This window comes from Pseudopipra pipra, chromosome 10 (assembly GCF_036250125.1).
Source record: "Pseudopipra pipra isolate bDixPip1 chromosome 10, bDixPip1.hap1, whole genome shotgun sequence".
NCBI lineage: Eukaryota > Metazoa > Chordata > Aves > Passeriformes > Pipridae > Pseudopipra > Pseudopipra pipra.
In genome coordinates, this window is record NC_087558.1 from 26,261,393 (window position 1) to 26,279,195 (window position 17,803).

Below are 17,803 nucleotides of genomic sequence, written 5' to 3' on the forward strand. Positions count from 1 at the left end.
TGCTCAGGATGTGTGATGAAGCTGAAGCAGCTGGATGGGGGCAGATGTGTACAGGAATGGAAATGAAATACAGGCTGCATTTTGCAACACATGCACTTAGTTTTTAAGCTCCCAAGAAGCGGCACTGAAAGGCATCATTAGCTGGCTGCCAGAGTCCTTTATCTTCACACAAATCCCAGTTTCTTTGTGCCCTTCTGAGACTCTCGTCTGCCTCTCCACGTCAGGAGGCACCTAGGGTGGGGGGTGGGTGATGACTTGCACATGTTCCTCAAGTCCTTGAGAAAAAAAACCAAAGCTCCTTTTTTTTTTTCCTATGGATTTTTATCAATTTTAGAAGAGTCAAACCAACAACCTCTTCCTTCAGATAAGGTCAGAAAAGACAAATGTTTACCAAATGCTTCCCAGATCCAAATCAGCCTGATCTGAGGCTGGGCATGGGAGGAGGATTGTGGAGGGATTTCCATTTAATAGCCTTGAGCTGGGCACAGGTCACAGGGAGCTGGTGCAGTCTGCACAGGTCTTTCTTTATATCCTGTTGCAGCCTGGCACAGAGCTTAAATGGGGAGAAGCAACTGCTTTTGGTCAGTGGGTTGAACACGTACATAAAGTCAGCGGGGTACTTCCGATGGTGTGTGTTCTACCTGTGCAGTGCTCCTTCCTCAGGCAAACCTGTACCAGGTCTCCATACTTTTGAATTATTTTATCCTTTCCTAAAAAAAAGAGAAAAGCTTGCAGTTTTCAGACTGCTGCTGCTAGGGAATGGCTTCACGGGTAAGCAAGGAAAGGTTTGAATATCCTTGCCAGCAGCAGGAAATTATTATTTTCATCCTATGAGGCCAGAAAGCTTGAATATCCTCCCACTTTTGCAATTCTCCTTGAAGCATTTTTGCTTTCAATTACAAAGCTCCCCTGCTCAGTAAAGGAAACTCAAGATATTCATATTTGAGGCACATGCAGAAAACTTTTCCAAAACCAAACTCAGCAACCTTGAAACATTGCTGCACAGAAGTAGCAGATGGTGACTCGGATATGCCACACAACTGCATCCAGACTTGCCATTGGATCAGCTTCTGTAGGAGGGCAAAGCAAAGAGTTGTGTCATGCTGATAAGTGGTACTGCGAGCTTTTATTTTAATTTTGCTTAATAATTTCCAGAGGATAGTAATTAAGCACAAGTCTAGCACATGTGGTTCATCTGTAGTTGCTGACCCATGGAGGCTGGAAAGTCAGCCCAGGGTGTTCCTGGCTTAGGGCTAAAAGCAGCAACGCTGTCACAGGAATTTAGCAGAGTTACTTACCCTGCTAGTGCACTGACCTGATGTACAGCATCCTTTGCTTCTGGTTTGGTCAAAAATCTAAACATCAATCTGCTGTGCAACCTATTTTTTTAACAAATCTCACTATTTCTGTAGGTTTTGATATAGAAAACACCCACAAAAAATATCTGCAACCATCCCCCACATCCAGTTAAGGTCCTGACTCCTGGCTCTGTTCAGCATCCCATCCCTGCCGTGGGCAGGCAGTAAAGGCTGGTGCTAGGAACAGTTGTGGGTAGTGAAAAGATGGTTTCCCAGTGTGCTGGAGTCACATTTCATGACAACTGATGCAAGCAGGAAGAGGATTAATGTACTGGAAATGTTAGTGTGCACTCACTCTGCACATGAGCTGTCCTTTTCATCCGAGAGCTTACTGTAACACTCTGCTTTGCCCTTTCCAGCTCAAATTCAGCTGAAACTCAAACATAAAGATGCCGAACATGGTGGCCAGTGCTGTATTTAATCCCATTCATTATAAAGGCATTTCTGTGGAATATGCACTCCCTGAATTCAACCCATGATTTCAGGGGCTTCCTGGATGCTGCCTGTTTGCCTCTTCCTGGGACATTCTAAACCATCGTGTCTGTGCTGTGTATTATCTTCTGCTATTAGACGGGATCCATGGTGCAGATGGCCATGAACACAGGCGAAGGACAGACCCTGTGCTGAGATGTATTACGTACTAGCTAAGTTACTTTATGATTTCTACTGCAGAAAAGCACCTCTAGATGGTGATTCATCCTGCAGAAGTGATTAATTTGCCTTCTTTTTTTATTTCATTGACCATAATTGGGAACTTAGCATCCTTCTAGTGGAGGAGCACAGATGATCACAAATAGTGTTTGTGTGGCATGGCTTTGGATGTCATGGACATGAGAAGAACACGGACGAGCAACTAATGCAACAAGCAGTAAGGACAGGTTTAAAGAGAGGTCACTGTGGACACAGCAAATTCCTGGTTGATAGTGTGCAGAAATAACAGATTGGTCACATTGCTAGGAAGGTAAAATATATGTTTTAAGCAATGGATGTGGAAATTGCTCTGTAATATCCAGGACTAGAGAGCACAGCTGAATATTCCCATGGCCACCTGGGAGGTTTAGCCATGAAATCCTGAATCTCCAGGATTATCTGAGAATCTCAGCTGAGTGACTGATGATGTTTTCCTTCTTTCTTTTTTGTGAAACCACCCTAGAATTTAGAACTTGGAAAACTGACATTGGAGAACTTTCATGGGCCTAGGAAGATGATCCTTGAGAAATGTGTGAATTAGGCAGAGAGAGGGAAAAAAATACTCAACCAAATTGGGTATGTACCAGCCTGAGCCCACCAGCTGAGCCCTTGGCTGGTGTGAACAAAGCAGGGACAAACTGGGCAGCACAGACTCCCCTGAGCTGTAGCAGCAGCTGAACACCTTCAGCCTGTTCATCACAAAAGAACCCAAAAGCTGCCAGGTATACCCAGTTACACTCTGCCCTGGCAAATTCATGACTGCTGTTACTTGAATATATGCAGGAGAACCAGAGTATAACCTAATGAACTTGCCATTAAATTGCATTGCCTGTACATTAAAGTTTAATCCAATTTCTTCTAAAGTGGATGTGAAAATTCCTCCTGGTCCCTGCACATTAGTGTGTGCCCTACTTCTAGGAATTGATAAACATAGATAGAGGATTTGCAGTGAGTATGTTGGATGCTTCAGGGGAAACCTTCGACCCTCTGGGGTTCAAACTCGATTAACATGCCTTCAAACCCATTCGATGATGCTATGATCACTGAGAATTTCCTTGAAGCTTAGAGACAATGGGCAGTCATACAGTCCTGGCTTAACATTATTTCATGGTCTCTCCTAATAATAAAAAAAAAAGGTTTTGCTTGGAGAGGAAATACAGATGTTTATCAAGGAAATTAAAGGCTGATGATTCCATGCAGAAATGTTGCAAGAACAAGTTAGATTTTATTTTTAAGGAAGTTTTTCTTGCCCTCCTAATATTTGGGCCTCTGAATTATGCTTAAAATGTTCTCACTGCAATTCTGAAAGCTAGAAACATGGTACCTGCATTGACAACAATGCATAGGCTTTCTTAAAAATCTCATCCATTCTGTGCCTTGCCATGAAAAAAACAGTGAGTGGCAACAGCAAGTTGCCAGCTCTGTATTATATGTCCATTTTAATGCTTGTCCATGTGAGGAGTGCTCTGCTCCTGGCAGACCTTGGGCTTTTACTCCACAGAACAGATTTTACACCGATGTAACAGCCTTGAACCCAGACAATCAGTCTGCAGCACAGCACAGCGAGAGACGGGGAAGAGCAGACCTGGAGATGGGACTTAAATGACTTGAGGCGGAAAGCAGCAACATTGCTGGCTTGTCACTTGGAAACTCCTGCCTCCCAGATTTTGCTGTGTGCTGCTTACCTGCACTAGATCTGGTAAGTTAACGTCAAGAGGCTTAGCACTGTCACTGATAAGAACAACCTAAATCTGAGTCAAAGACAAACCCTTTCCAGTGTCTCTTGTGCAACACCAACTAAGCACGGTCCTGGCTGGTTGGGTCCAGATCTTTCCTATATACAAGAGGACAATTATGAAGCCACCCCCTGACTTTCCTATGCATGTATTTTTTCATGGTAGTTCTGGGAGATAGGGAGAGGGGACTTGATGATTTCTTGTACAAGATGTGAAATGAAAAGGGTTATCACTCCTCTGAATTCACAGAAAATACAGCAAATTTTTCTGCAATCGTAGCAGAGCTCCAGCTGCACACCCAGAAAACTGAGCTACTGGTGGGGAGCAGAGATGGAAACTTAGTTTCAAGGGCCAAACCCCCACAAATATTCTCAGGGCTAAGAATCCTTCCTCAGGATTTCCAGGATGGAAGCAAGCTTGTCTGCTGGCGGAAGGCTGTGGAGACCCTCGCAGTAGCAGTTGCATATTGCTTCCATGACCACGGCATTGTTGGTGCTTGGTTTCTTGCCTGGAACTAAGTGTATTTTTGTTGACAATGGAGCACCTTATGCACAAGGAGGAGTAAAACATCTGTAAGAAATTGCTTTTGCCTCAAACTGCTCAATAATTTGTACCAGAATTCCATGCTTCTTTTGCAGCAGAGATGTAAGCCTGAGGGAGCTGAGCCTTGAGTTTGACTTCACTTAGGAGCTGTTCTGCTTTCTCTGCTCAGGGTTTCTGGGCTCACCTACACTGCCCTGTTCCCACTTCTTGCCCAAGTAGAGAATCAAGAGCAAATGTCTGTAAATTAAGCAGCTGTGAAAGGCCCCCTTCTCTTCTGAAGACACGTGAAAAAACAAAGAAATCTTCAGTTAGATGAATAAATTTTTATTATAGGAGCTTGATAACAGTCCACATAAATTATCTGTTTTCCCAACCAAATATTTCCTTTTTCTCTACCTTTTTCCTATGCTATTTTACCTTTTTCTCCCTCTGTTACTCAGGCACAGTTTGGGCTGCTCTGAGCATCTCATTGCTTTTGAAGTGCCGTGGAGGTTTCCACCTCAGTTGGCTGTGCTACAGGCAAAGGTATCCAGGTGACAATTCTAACCATTCCTGATGTGCAAAAAGTCTTGTGCTCCAAATCTGATGCTTATGCATAAACTTCAATCTCAAACATGTGTTCATATAACTTAATTAGTCAGGTTTACACCAAAATATCTCAAGTTTGCCTGTCCCTTCTTGCTGTGACACCAGCAGCTCGCTTTTGGTGGGTCCAAACAAAACTTCTGACCCTTGGGCTGTGCTCCTGGTGCTGTCCAGGAGTCTGGAGAAGATTTGCCTCTGCAAATCATCTCTTTTTTTCCCCATAAATGAAGGCTGTGGAAAACCTCCCATGCTAAGTGTATTAACAAGAATGATACTGTGGAAATTTTGCGAGAAGCACTTGCAGCTGGGTGTAACCAAGGGAAGGTGTCTGGGGCCGTGTCCCACTGGCAGGAGATCAGATCTCAGAGCCCACGTTGGGACCTGTGCAGGTGGAGGACCTGGCTCTGCAATTACTGGGGACTTTCTGGAAGCTGCAGTTTCCAGTATTAACACAGACTTTTGCCAAAGCTTATAGGGAGGTGAGAGGAGAGAGAAGAAGAAATCAATTTCCAACTTTTAATTTCTGAGAGGGCTTGGAAGATGAAAGATGAATAATAGTTGTCCTGTGCAAGAGAGAGAGCTCTGTAGCTCAGATATGCCTTTGAAGTGCTCACAGTATCCTCTCATACCCAACTCTGTCCTCGCAAGGGTGGACCATGTGATTCAAGATTAAGATTTAAGATTTCAATCTAAATTATTTTCTCACTTGCTGTTATAGAGTGCTATAATCACTAAAACGGGTTAATTTTTAAATTCAAATATCAGAATATTTAACTAATTCATCCTGCTTGTTGTTTGCAAAAGCTGGAGTAGAGAGTGCAGGCACGATGCAGTGCTGCTGGGAGGTGGTTGGGTTGTAAGCATTGCCTCATCCTTCTCCAGCTGAGTTCTCTGTTCACAGTGCTGGTGTCGTTCCAGGCTTGGGAGGCTTACTGTGTAAAGCAGGAAAGTTACAGTGAGAGGAAGTCCTTTGGAGTCCTTAATCTGCATAACTCATCTGTCAGTGAGAATGACTATTAAAGCACTTCAGCACTGCTGACATTCACACTGGTTTGGTTCCCCTCCTTCTGCATCTTTCATTGATGCTTTAATTGGTAATGACTCTGGTGATGGTATGTTCTTCTCACTGAGAGTGGAAGGGGAAATCTTCTCTAATGTTATCTGTAGTAGGCAGCAGAGTACCAAGAAGAGCCAGTGGAGGAGGAGAATATGGTCCCTGGGCAGAAGGGCAGTGGAGTTCAGCCCATGGAGCATGGCTGCTCTCTGCTGTTTTCTGGCAGGAGGGTGCTCTGAGTGACACTTCTTCCCTTACTGCATATGCCTGAACACTCCACTTCATTTTGGAAACACCTGTGGGAAAATAGTTGAACTTTGAGAAAAAAATATCACAGCTGTTTTGTTTTCAACTAGAAAAATCGTTAATATGTTTACCAGGTCAAATTGTGCTCCACTGTCGCATACATGTGCCACGGGATTTGTCCAACAGCAAAGTATCTTCTCTCCAGCTCTTTGGAGAAGCTGAGGACAGTCACTGTGCCCTTCAGCAAAGTAAATGCTCCAGGGATTAGCAGTATCCCTGAGTGGAGGGAACTGTTGCCTGTTGCTTCAGGGCCAACACATGGGCTGTGGCTCTCCTTGCACGTGCTTTGTGGTCGCTTAGATTTCAGATCTTCCACTCCCCACAGCTATTGCTGCTGAGGGAAGACTTTTCCCTCTGCTCCAAGAAGCAGCAGTTTCTTCTGGGGAACCTGCATCTGAGATGAACTAAATACGAGAAGCTCGAATGATGAACCAAGTCGAGTATGTCAAATGGACGGAACTCCTACTACCTTTCGAGTGGGGAAATACATTTGCACTGGGATTGAGGTCAAAGGAGGAAAAGCAAGCCAATTCTTTGGTTAATCCTATGTGTGGGTGGGACTGATCCCGTTTCTAAAGGTGACTGCCCTCTTCGATACCTTGACCTGCAGGGTTTCTGTGTGCTCCTCTGGGCTCAGTGGTCTCAAAACCAATTTCTCTCATCTGGCACATGAGGTGTTTCAGTGCTTAAACTGTCATGCTCCCTGTCTTTGTGAATGTGTTTGTCTCAAATGCCTAGTTCAGTCTCAGCTTACTTTGGCTAAGCACTCTAGCAGCATTCAGGATGAATGGTGAAAGACCACTGTAATTACCCTTTCCCCTTCCTGCCTATGGAAGGGTATTGCTGGAAAACAGTGCTGTTTTCCCCTAGTTTCCTCAGCCCAAGCTATATGAAGCTATTTCCCAATGTTAAAAACTGTGAGACTTGCTAAGTGACATGATGAAATTAATATGTAACACAGTAAATGCCTCCTTGCACTTTTTTCCCTTTCCATAACACTTGAGGGACCAAGGGGGCAGAGTGCTGATGGAAACCTTGCTGAGGTGTTGGCTTTTTCTGCCTTGTCTGTAATTACTGCTTATTGTAGATTTACACTGATGTAACTCAACAGAGGGCAGGAGTCTGAGAAGCAAACAATTGAGTTTTTGCACTAATCGACTAGGGTGAACACTGGTCAACAATTTGAAGGCAGGACTTCAGATTCGTTTGAAAAGGAGATGATAGAAGAGTAACCTGACCATGAATTAAGGAAAAAAAATCCCAACAAAACTGTTATATAGTGACACAAAAGTTGGAATGCATTATATTTGCACTCTGACAAGTCATGTGAGAGTACTGAGCCAATCTTGTCAAGAACTCTAACTAATGACTTTCTAACCCCTGTGCTCACAAAATGATTTATCTCTATCTAGTGAGCATTTTCAAGTTTTCATGTGCTATTCCAAAACTTGGCAGAATGGTTGTGTCCTGCAGGTTTCATGGATGTAATGGGGAATCACTACTTGTGTTACTGTCAATGAGTTGGCTATTTCCTGCAGAGATTTGGGATGAAGACCATGTTTGACCAGATGATTTACCCAAGCAGGTATGTACTGGGCATTTTTATGCCCCACACCTTGAGCTGTGCACACTGCTGAAACATAGGAATGGTCATGAAGAGCTCTTGATTCTTCAAGAGATCCAAGAACTCAGGGTGAGCTTGACACTGGCTGTCAAGCACTTGAACTAGAATAAGTCACAAATTCTTGGGGTTTTTGTAACCTGTTAATTGTTTGCATCACTGAAGTTGTCTTTTAGAGTCTTGTCCATGTGCACTGTTTCTGACTAAAATAGTTTTGCGGAAGTAATATCATGGACACGACTGAGTTTTCAAACTAGCCACAGGCCTTTGGATGGAGGATGAAGCCAGCCTTCCTGCACCACCCAGCTTGGTATCCCAGAGGTTTTGCCCTGCTGCAAGCAGCTGCCTGTATGCTTCGCCCTGAACCTGACAGCCTCTAACCCTGCCTCAGAGGCCACTGGGCTCTGCAGAATAAGAAGTGTTGCCTGGATTTGCTTATCTGCTTCTCACAGCTAACTCAGCCTGGTTGCCAATGGTCTCTCGGACTTTATTTAATTTCTGTCATTTCTAAACCTTCATAACCTCTGTCATTCTTCTACAGTGATCTGAGCTGAGGGATTACAGCTTCCCTGGTATGGTATGTAGCATGAGTGAGATCCTGTGCACTCCTCTGGAGCAACACACTCAACTGAAGGGGAAGTACAATGGTCTCGAGGCTCTACTAATGAAACCAAGGCCATTATAAAGCATACGGGCTCTCTGTACCAAACCCCACTCAGTAGGTTTCTGCTTCCAGTTCCCTTTCAGGAATGGGACTGGACATGGGAGGCAAAGCCAGCTCTTGCCATTCCACTGGGGCACTGTGGTGAAGCTCCCATGCAGGAAACTGCGACAAAAGAACCCTTTAACCCAGATGTTTTCCAGCACACAAATGCATCGAGCTTTTGCCTCCCCCCAGGAGAGCAGCAGCCTTTGCTTTTGTGTTGGCACTGTGCATCTCATTATAGGGTAGTTATGAAACCAGTATCAAAGTAGAAAGACTTCTCAGAAATGAGAAAAGATCAATGTGTTTGGAAACCTTAATACCTATCATTTCCTAAAGGTTGTTTTCAGAATTCAGAATTCAGATTTGGTGTCAACACTGTAATATGTTCCAGGTCCTCTGGTATTCATTTGAAATGGCTTGGAGCAAACCCTCTGGCCATTTCCTGCCAGCCTGAAATGAGATGTGGGGGTATCATGGTCTGAGAGCCCCAAAATCCAATTCCCTAGTCCAAGCCCCCTCCCACATCTCAACCCAATGTGAGATGGGTTTTCCAGACAACCATACAAGACTCAAAATGGGGGAAAGGGAATATATATTACAATCACTGTACAAATAAATACTGCAATACATTATATACAATCTTAGCTATCTCTACCGTGGCATAAGTATTTACAATGGATCAAATCTCTTCTCCCCTCCAAATAAAAGTCCAGGAGGGAAGAAGGAAAGATCCTTTTCACTCTCAGAGCAGCAAAGTCTCTTAAGGCAGCAGGCATCTATCCTCTTCTCATGCAGCTGTAGCTGGATCTCCGCCAATACACACGAGGGGTATCCAAGCCCTCTGCCACTCGTCTTCAGACAAGGGTCTTCCTCCATGGGCTGAGTTTCCCAGGACAAGGGCGCTATCACCACATCATATCACGAAGTGCAGGGGTCTTCGTGACGGTCCTTCAGGGGATTCAAATTCCCTACAGAGCTCTGTTCTCTGTCTCAAGCAGCGGGGGGTGGGGAGGTCACCCCCTCCACATTCTTCCTCTGAGCTTTTTAGCTCTTCTCTGCAGTGCTGCTGCAGTTTTAGGACTTCCATTCAGTAGGAGTCCATCCTTTCCACTTAGGAAAGGTCACGAAAGGAGTTTGGGGTATTTATTTCAGTTCTTACCCCAACTTCCTCTCTCTCTGCTGCTCTCTCTCTCTCAGCTCTCTTAGACAACTCTGTGTCTTCCTTGCTCAGCTGCATGCTGTTTCTGCTGCTTATCTTCTGCTGGCTCTCAGCCACAATCTCTGGACACTGCTGCTGCTCTGTCTCTGCTCACTCACGGTGGAGAAAACTTCTTTAGCTTTCAGCTACAGGTACTTAGCCCAGCCTTACACTGTTCCAAGTCCCTGCAGCCCCCCTCAGCCGGGGCTGGGGGGCCCCCAGAGGCCCCAAGGGGCTCCGAGCCCCTTCCTCGTGGCCTCAGAACATGGCTACCACTTCTACCACCAAACTACAACTACCTTCTCTTCCGTTCTGAGTGTGATATGTTTATATTTTGCAGAAGTGCTCATTGGGTAAAACTTCAAAACTTCCAGGGTCACCAACCCCTGGGGTTTTACCATTTTATAACTGCAGGGGGAAAACTGTTTCCCCCCACCACAGGGGGAAAAAATGGATCATCTCTTAGTGTTCACATTTTTCTTTAGGTTTAAGGAAACTGTGATCTCGAAGCAAGAGAGTGGAATCTGTCAGCTGCTTGCAAGCAGCACAGGAGAATGAGAGAGCCTAGACTGATTTCCTAGAGTTTAAGCATCCCTGCATATCTCCTGTGGTGGCAATTGGGTCAGAAATCAGAGCATGAAAATACAAATGTCAAGTGAAAGGATATAATTTTTCATGCCTTGGTGAAAGCAAACATCCTGATCTCCCAGTACAAATTTACTCCTGTAAGTGGTACAGATAATCTCAGCTACAGGGATCTATTCATGGCAGGGACTGAAAGCACGATTAAAGGCTTACCGAGCGTTGCCTATAATTTGGTATTCACTAGAAATACAAATGTCTGTTGTCCAATCCTTAAATATTTAGCTGACATGTGAAGCATATTTTGTTCATTTTTTTCCCCTCCCTCTTACACACACTAGGGGTTTTGCGGCTTCTGTACCTTGCTGCCATGGGGGAACCTGGACAGCAGGAAAACCAGCCTGGGTAAGGAATGGGCACAGCAACGGGAATAGCAATGGGGGGGCTGCCTGGGCCAGGGCAGAATGCTAGATAGAGGTTCCTGTCCCTGCACCTCGCTTCTGGCTTCCCAAACGAGCCCAGGTGCCACCACAGTATCGTCCAGTTTTGACTTGCCCTCTTCATGGCAAATCCCCCTTCATGGAAAGATAACTCAGATCCAGACACAGGTATTGGCAAACAAGGTATGATGGCAGTGGTGTGGGCTAAACCTCAAAATGGGCTCTTCCCCCATGTGCTGAGGCTCAGGAGGCCTGTCCTGCAGGGTCACATGTCCAATATAACACATCACATGCACAGACTTTGCACAAACTGCAGAAAAATGCTGCTTCCTTTCTGAGAAAGGAGCTCTCCTGAGCCCTAAATCAACTTTTTATGCGTCTCAGTTTACCAAGACAGAAATGTTTGTTAGGGAGGGCAGGATATGAGAAAAACCATGCTCCTCAGAAGTAATTATAACTTCAAAATTAAGAGGCTCCAGTCGAAAAGGTGTAGAAAATAAAAGAATAGCTCTTTACCAAAGAATATATGTATATATAGGTAACACAACAATAACAAACAATAATCCTGTAACACAACTTCCACCGAAAACAATTAAGTATTTTTTGCCTTTCAGCGCAGTGATAACTCAACGCAGTTGGGGCCGGGAGGCAGGGGCTGCAGTGCCTGACTCATGGTCACCAGCGGGTGTGTTGGGCTCCGGATTGTGGAGGCTGCAGTTGCTCACCTCTGCTGTGGGAGGCAGCTGAACACAGACCGCCACTCGAGGGGGAAGGTGGAAGGGGAAAGGATGATTCCTCCTGTGGACTCATGCCGTCAAAGACTGGCTCTGGCTGGAACTCACCTTCCTCCTCAATGGTTGTATAATGCCACAGGCAGGGAGAAGGAGGAGGAAGAGGAGGAGGGGGAAGAGCAGTTTTGCCCCTCCAAAGTTTCTCTGCAGGTGGTACCGGTTACTCCGACGAAATGCGAGGCAAGTCGGGACAGTGGGCAGAACAGGACGTGAGGGAGACCAACCGGGGCCAAAAGAAGCTAGGTTACTCCATCTGTTCATACTTGAATGTGACTTTTAAAGTCTTGGTAGACTGGAGCATGTCAGCAAGACAGTCACAGGAGATCCAGTTTCCAAGAGTGGCAGCATATCTGACAGCAGAGGAGTTTAAATGGGGAAAATGGTAATTACTGCTTTCTACTTGGTTTGGGGTCAAAGTAAAAATGCAGATGAGGAATCGATTTTCCTCCCTTACAGAAAAGGGCAGCTTCTCATATGAATAAACCATGATAACAAAAGGGATTACAAGGCAAAAGATGAAAAGACGTAAGATGTAGGATGTGTTCCTCACCTGGAGGAAAAGCACTGTGCTTTAATGGTTTCCACTGCATTGTTGCACGTAACACCACGCCATCAGACAATCCTTCCTCTTCAACTGCACAGGTCAAACAAGGGTGAAGGAAGACAGGGTGAAAGCAAGTATTATCTGGTGCATAAAGGCACAAAGTCCAGATTTCAGAGCTGAGTCTTCCTGCTGGCTCCCCTCTCGCTGCACCGCTGAGCCTTGGCACAGAGACACTTCTTTAGAGCAGCAATCCCTGAGGGGCTGTTGTTCCCACCCATGGGGAAGCCCTTTTATCGCTGCCTAGTTATTTGCCACCCATGCATTGCTATTCTCTGGTTTTATGTTTAGGCACCAGGATGGTTCCCCCTCCCACCTGCACCTTAAGGTCAGAGGATCATCCCCCCACTTGAACTCATCTGGGTCTGGGTTTCCACAGGCTGCCCACATGGACACCCCTGACATTCCATCCAAGAAATGCATTTTTCTGTGAGTCAGCAGCCTGGGAGAGTCAGGGGAGATAGGGAGTGCATTAACTCTCTGTATGGTATACAAAGGCTCCAAGAATTGGGCTTTTTTTCTTTCTAAATACTGAAAAATACCCAAAATGCCCCCGAGCTCTGCACCAGCACTTCTCAGAGCATTCCAGGAGACAGCGTGGAGGAGTGTTTCCTGCCCATTTATGCATCTTCCTTTGTGACCTACATCTGCCTTACACATATGAGCCCAGAGCTGATGGTCTATCTGCTGCTGTCACCTTTGAGACTGTGATCTCCAGAGAGGGTAATTAATGAGACAGATTGTGAAGTAGATGGAGCCTGTCAGCTGGCTCACACAGGTGGGAGTGCAACTGCTGTAGCCAGTGGACAGCAAAATCCATTCAAATTTCTGTAAAATATGACTGTGGCAAGCTCTTAACCATCTTTGTATAGGCTCCCAGTGATGCTGAGAGAGTGTTCTCCACCTGCCTGAGGTAGAGAAGTCAAGCAAGCCCATAGCATCCATCATCTTTCTTGTAAAGACACCAAATAGCAGCAGGCTGGGTCCCTGTGCCCTGGGCTCGATGTCACAGGGTGCACAAGCACTGCTGGGAGCCCTCAGGAAAGTCATTGCCCACGCAGTGCTGCCTGCCTGGGGCACGCTCTGCCACCGCAGCAGACACTGCACAAGCTGCTGGGCTCCTTGGGGAGCCTTCTGCTGCCAGAAGGGCAATTTCCAACCATTATGGATTTTACTTCAGAAATTGTTTTCCCATAACTGAAAATATTAAATTTTAATGCTGGTTTTTGTGAGGGGATGAGGGGGAGGGCACTGTGTGGAAAAACTGACACTGAAGCATTGACCTTCTGAGAAGTGGAACAACAGAGATCACCAGACTCGGTCAGCCTGAAAGTTGACAAGGAAGAACTTTTAGTGCACTAGAGTTCATTGATGAATTTCAACGCTGCCGAACTGTCACAGCGGGCTCCAGGACAACTGTGTCCTGCACCAACACCTGTGGCACCCACAGATCGCCTTCTCTGCATTTACCCTGCAAGATTTCTCTGGACTAAACAAACCCAGCTAACGGCCTCACAGGAAGCAGGTAATGGCTTTGAAATTTTCCCCACACCGGTGTGTGGCAGTGTGCTCTGCTCAGTGCTCTAGGGTGTGCTGTCTCACCTCTAGCCATGGCTCCAGCTTGCAAACACAGGGTCAGTCCTCAGCTGAGCACAGGAGGCCTGACTTCCTCCTGCTTTCACAGGAGGCTGTTATGCATCACTGTTTTGCAGCTACATGTTCCATTCAGGGGGTTCTTCATCCCTTGCTGCAGTCTCACACCAGTGCCTCTTACCATGCCTCTTCCATGAGTGTGGGGACCCCTGGCACACCACCTTGGGAAATACCATGGGCTCTGTGCTTATATGGGGGATAGGATGTAGCTGGTATGCGCAGCCCAGTGGGCTAAGCTGCTCCTCAGGGGAGTGGTATGCATGCAGAGAGTGGCTTTTTCAGTGCGAGGTGACAACAGGTTGACAGGGAACAGCTACAGGGCAGCCACAGTAACCACAGTGCAGCCAAGAACCTGTGTGCCTGAAAGCCGAAGAGTGCTAGGACAAGGGCTGTATGTTAGTTGCTCCATAAATTCCATCTAAAAATGACTGCATCCCAGTGGTTCAGCAATGCCATGTCAGTTCTGCCACTGGGGCAGGTGCTATGTTTTCCTCTGTGGTTGCCACATCTGTCTCCCAGTCTTGGACACCAAAAATGGTTCACTTACTTCATGCAATCAGACAGTTTCACTTCAGTTTTCGTGTTAATGTTTAGAAGCCGCTGACTTATCAGCCAATGTAGCTGTAAGAGATTGTAGAAATCTGAGTGTTTTTTATGCCAGCCTCTTTGTAAACACTGCCTTTATGAGCTGCAGACAAAATCTGATTTATCCTCCTTGCTGGTAGTGGATGCCCTGAAATATTTAAAGGAGTACCAGAAGATAGTCTAAATTTGCAGATTTGTGTTTTCTGCTCTACCTTTGAAGGTGGAGATAAGACACATGTTCTCACTTCCCTTTCTTTCTCTTGAGACCTGTTATCTGCTTAGGCTGGGGGTGCCCTCGCTGAGCTGTTCCTCCCCTGCACCCTGCAGAGAGAGGAGTGGATTCGAGCCTGGGGGCAACCTGCTCACGGCAGGCACCCACTGCCCAGTGTGCAGCTGTATTCCCACTGTCCCTGGGAGTAAAGCCACCTGAGCTAACCCATGGCTGGAAGGGTTCAAATCCTGAGGAGGTTCTCAGACCTGGCACGACCCAGAGCAAACCTATGGGTTGGCTCCAGTATCAAAGCAAGGGTCTCAGAGGGCAAAAGGGGAAATGTTACCCAGCTCTGCTGTGGGCTGCCCTAAAGGCAGTGGCTGTCTGATAACTATAGCAGCAACAAAGGTAAGGGACAACAAAAATTATCCTTCTGCTTTCCAGACTCTTGGCTGTTAGTGAGGCCTGGAGGGAAGGAGAGGCAGGTTTAACCACTCAATACCTGCGAGAGGGTTGTCTATGTGTTTTTGTTATCTGGCAGTGAGTGACAGTGTAACTTTGATGGCTGAGGGTCTGATGGTGCTGATGAGCCACTGAACCCGCCCAGAGCTCAGCCTCATGCCTGCACTCTTCCCTTGCAGAGACAGCTCAGCATGAACAACAGCACTGAAAATAACACGCTGCAGGATGGCATCGCACTACTTAAGATGATTGTCTACACCCCAGTGCTCGCTTTGGGGATCCCACTGAACGCAATTGCCTTCTGGGTCTTCTGCTGCAAACTCAAGGGGTGGACTGAGACCAAGGTGTACATGATCAACCTCATCATCGCGGATAGTTTCCTGCTCTGTTCCCTGCCTTTTGTGATATATTTTAACAAGTACAACCATCCCATAGACCAGCTGTGTGTTGCCATAGACAACATCTATTTTACAAATATGCCTATGAGCATCTTTATTATCACCTTGATTGCAATTGATCGATACATTGCAATCAAGTTCCCTCTAAAAGCAAAGGCTTTTCGATCCCCACTGAAATCAGCTTCTATCTGTGGCTTTCTTTGGATAATGCTCATAATTTATTCCAACGTCCATCCAAAATTTCAGAGCAGGTGGGAAAGATTCTGCTTTCAGAGTCGATCTCTTGACCCTAGCTATTTTTCTTTATTCGCTAATATCTTTGGATATTTTATTCCCTTAGGTATTGTGATTTTTTGCTCAGTACAAATCATCAGATGTCTCAAAAAGAACATGGCCACAAGCCCCCATGAGACAAAATTAATCCAGAAGGCAGTGCACATTGTTTCTGTGAATTTGTGTGTGTTCACTGTATGTTTCTCCCCTTTCTACATTACACTGCTCGTGCGGTTCGTAGTGGATGTTACAGGAACTTCTTCTATGGTGTCAGCAGTTAATACCTCTATTAAGATCTCTGCATGCTTAGCAAATTCTAACTGCTGTTTGGATGCATTTTGCTATTATTTTGCAGCCAAGGAATTTCCAGAATTTTCTTCTATGTTCCTCACCTGTATGAGGTCCAAGACAAAAGAAAGGCAAGAGTCACAGCCACCCACAGGTCAAGTCATGGCATGAACAAGGTGCAGTGCACGAGATGTTAAGTGTCACTCTGCTGCTGAAGTTTTGAGGCGGAGGGTATTGAACCACCTACAGTATGTGCAATCATTGTAGGTATAAGCATACCCACAAAACAGAGCAACTCCCACCAAAGGGTCTGATATTAACTTGAATTTTGCCCTTCTGTCCTCAGTGACTTGACTTCAGCTCTGATTATAGTCTTCTATCATTGTATGGCAGCTTCAGGTACCTCCTGGTGATTTTGGTTGGCTTCATGGTCCCTCACTTTCAATGTCTTCTGAATAATAAAACTCTCAAAAATTTCCTCCATGGACTGCAAACCCATGTACTGCTCATTTAAACCTAGAGACCATTAACTTTCTAAGTGAAAATTAACAATTATTTCCCCTACAGAAGACTGTCATCTTTCTCTTCCTGAAAACAGCAGTCTGAAACCTTTGTCCAGACATTGTCCAAACAACATAGGAAATTACTATTCCCATCACAGAAATTATCCCCCACCCAAAGTTAGATCTATCTGCTTTGTGGCAATACTTTGGCAGGTGGCCCAACAAGATGGAAGCTGCAGTGAGCAACTGTGGCATAAAAATGAATGAAACTACTCAGGTCATTCAGCTGATAATTTATGTCACAATTTTCATCTTTGGTGTATTATTTAATGCTCTGGCATTACTGCTGCTTCCCTGCAAGCAGAGATAAAGGGCTTTGTGTGTATGCGACAAATTTTATCGTTGCACATTCTTTGGCTATCATTCTGCCTTTTAAAGTCACTATTCATTTATTACCATTATACACAGGAATATTATTAGTGCCAAATTATACTGGAGATTGTGAGAGAAGACTTAGTTACTGCAGTATAAGAGCTGCCTCACAAAAGGTTCTTTAACAGTGCAGCCCAAAAATGAGCAAGGAACTTTCTGATTCCCTGAAGAGGTATGTTCTACCTTGGATAAAAATTTTTATCTTGCTTATATGTCAAGTTCATGATGGGTTTCTTAGATCCTCCTTCAGTCCGAACAAAACTTCAACTCTCTGAGTGGTCCCATAAATGTAACAGATGAGTTATCAATTCCTGGGCCACAACAAACTACCTGCCACCATGCAGCACTGGAATAGCAATCCCTGAGGAAAATGACATGGTTATCCACAAATATTTTCTGTTTTCTAGCACAAGAGTCTGGTAAATGATGATGCAGCAGCCATAGTCCTTCAGCAGCTCCAAGCAGCAGAGCTGAACCACTGCATTTTGCTAACATTTCAGCAAGATATAACTGTTCTGCCCCTTAAAAGAAAAAGAGGGTAACTGTTGCTTCAAGTTCAAATGACCAAAATGAAATTGCAGTCAAAATTTAGGCTTGAGAAAAAAACCCTCAAATAAACCCACAAGGAAAAGCCTACGAAGCAATTCAGGATCTTGCTTTTATGTGAGTGAGTAGCCATCAGAACTAGAATTTTTGACCTTCCTGCGCAGGGAAGGCAGAGACTGGCATAAGAGAGTATTTTGCTGTTTGTTGGCATTTGGTCAGGCCTGAAACCTCGGTTGTCCCC

At 45.4% G+C, this 17,803-nt stretch overlaps 1 protein-coding gene across 1 annotated transcript; it reads left to right on the top strand.

The window, feature by feature from the left end:
* Positions 1-13,101: 13,101 nt before the first annotated feature.
* On the top strand, positions 13,102-16,575 carry GPR35 (G protein-coupled receptor 35). The gene is made up of 2 exons (XM_064666996.1): positions 13,102-13,736; positions 15,302-16,575. The coding sequence occupies exon 2, from the start codon at positions 15,314-15,316 to the stop codon at positions 16,250-16,252; it is 939 nt and encodes a 312-aa protein (XP_064523066.1). The 5' UTR covers positions 13,102-13,736; positions 15,302-15,313; the 3' UTR covers positions 16,253-16,575.
* Positions 16,576-17,803: the final 1,228 nt, after the last annotated feature.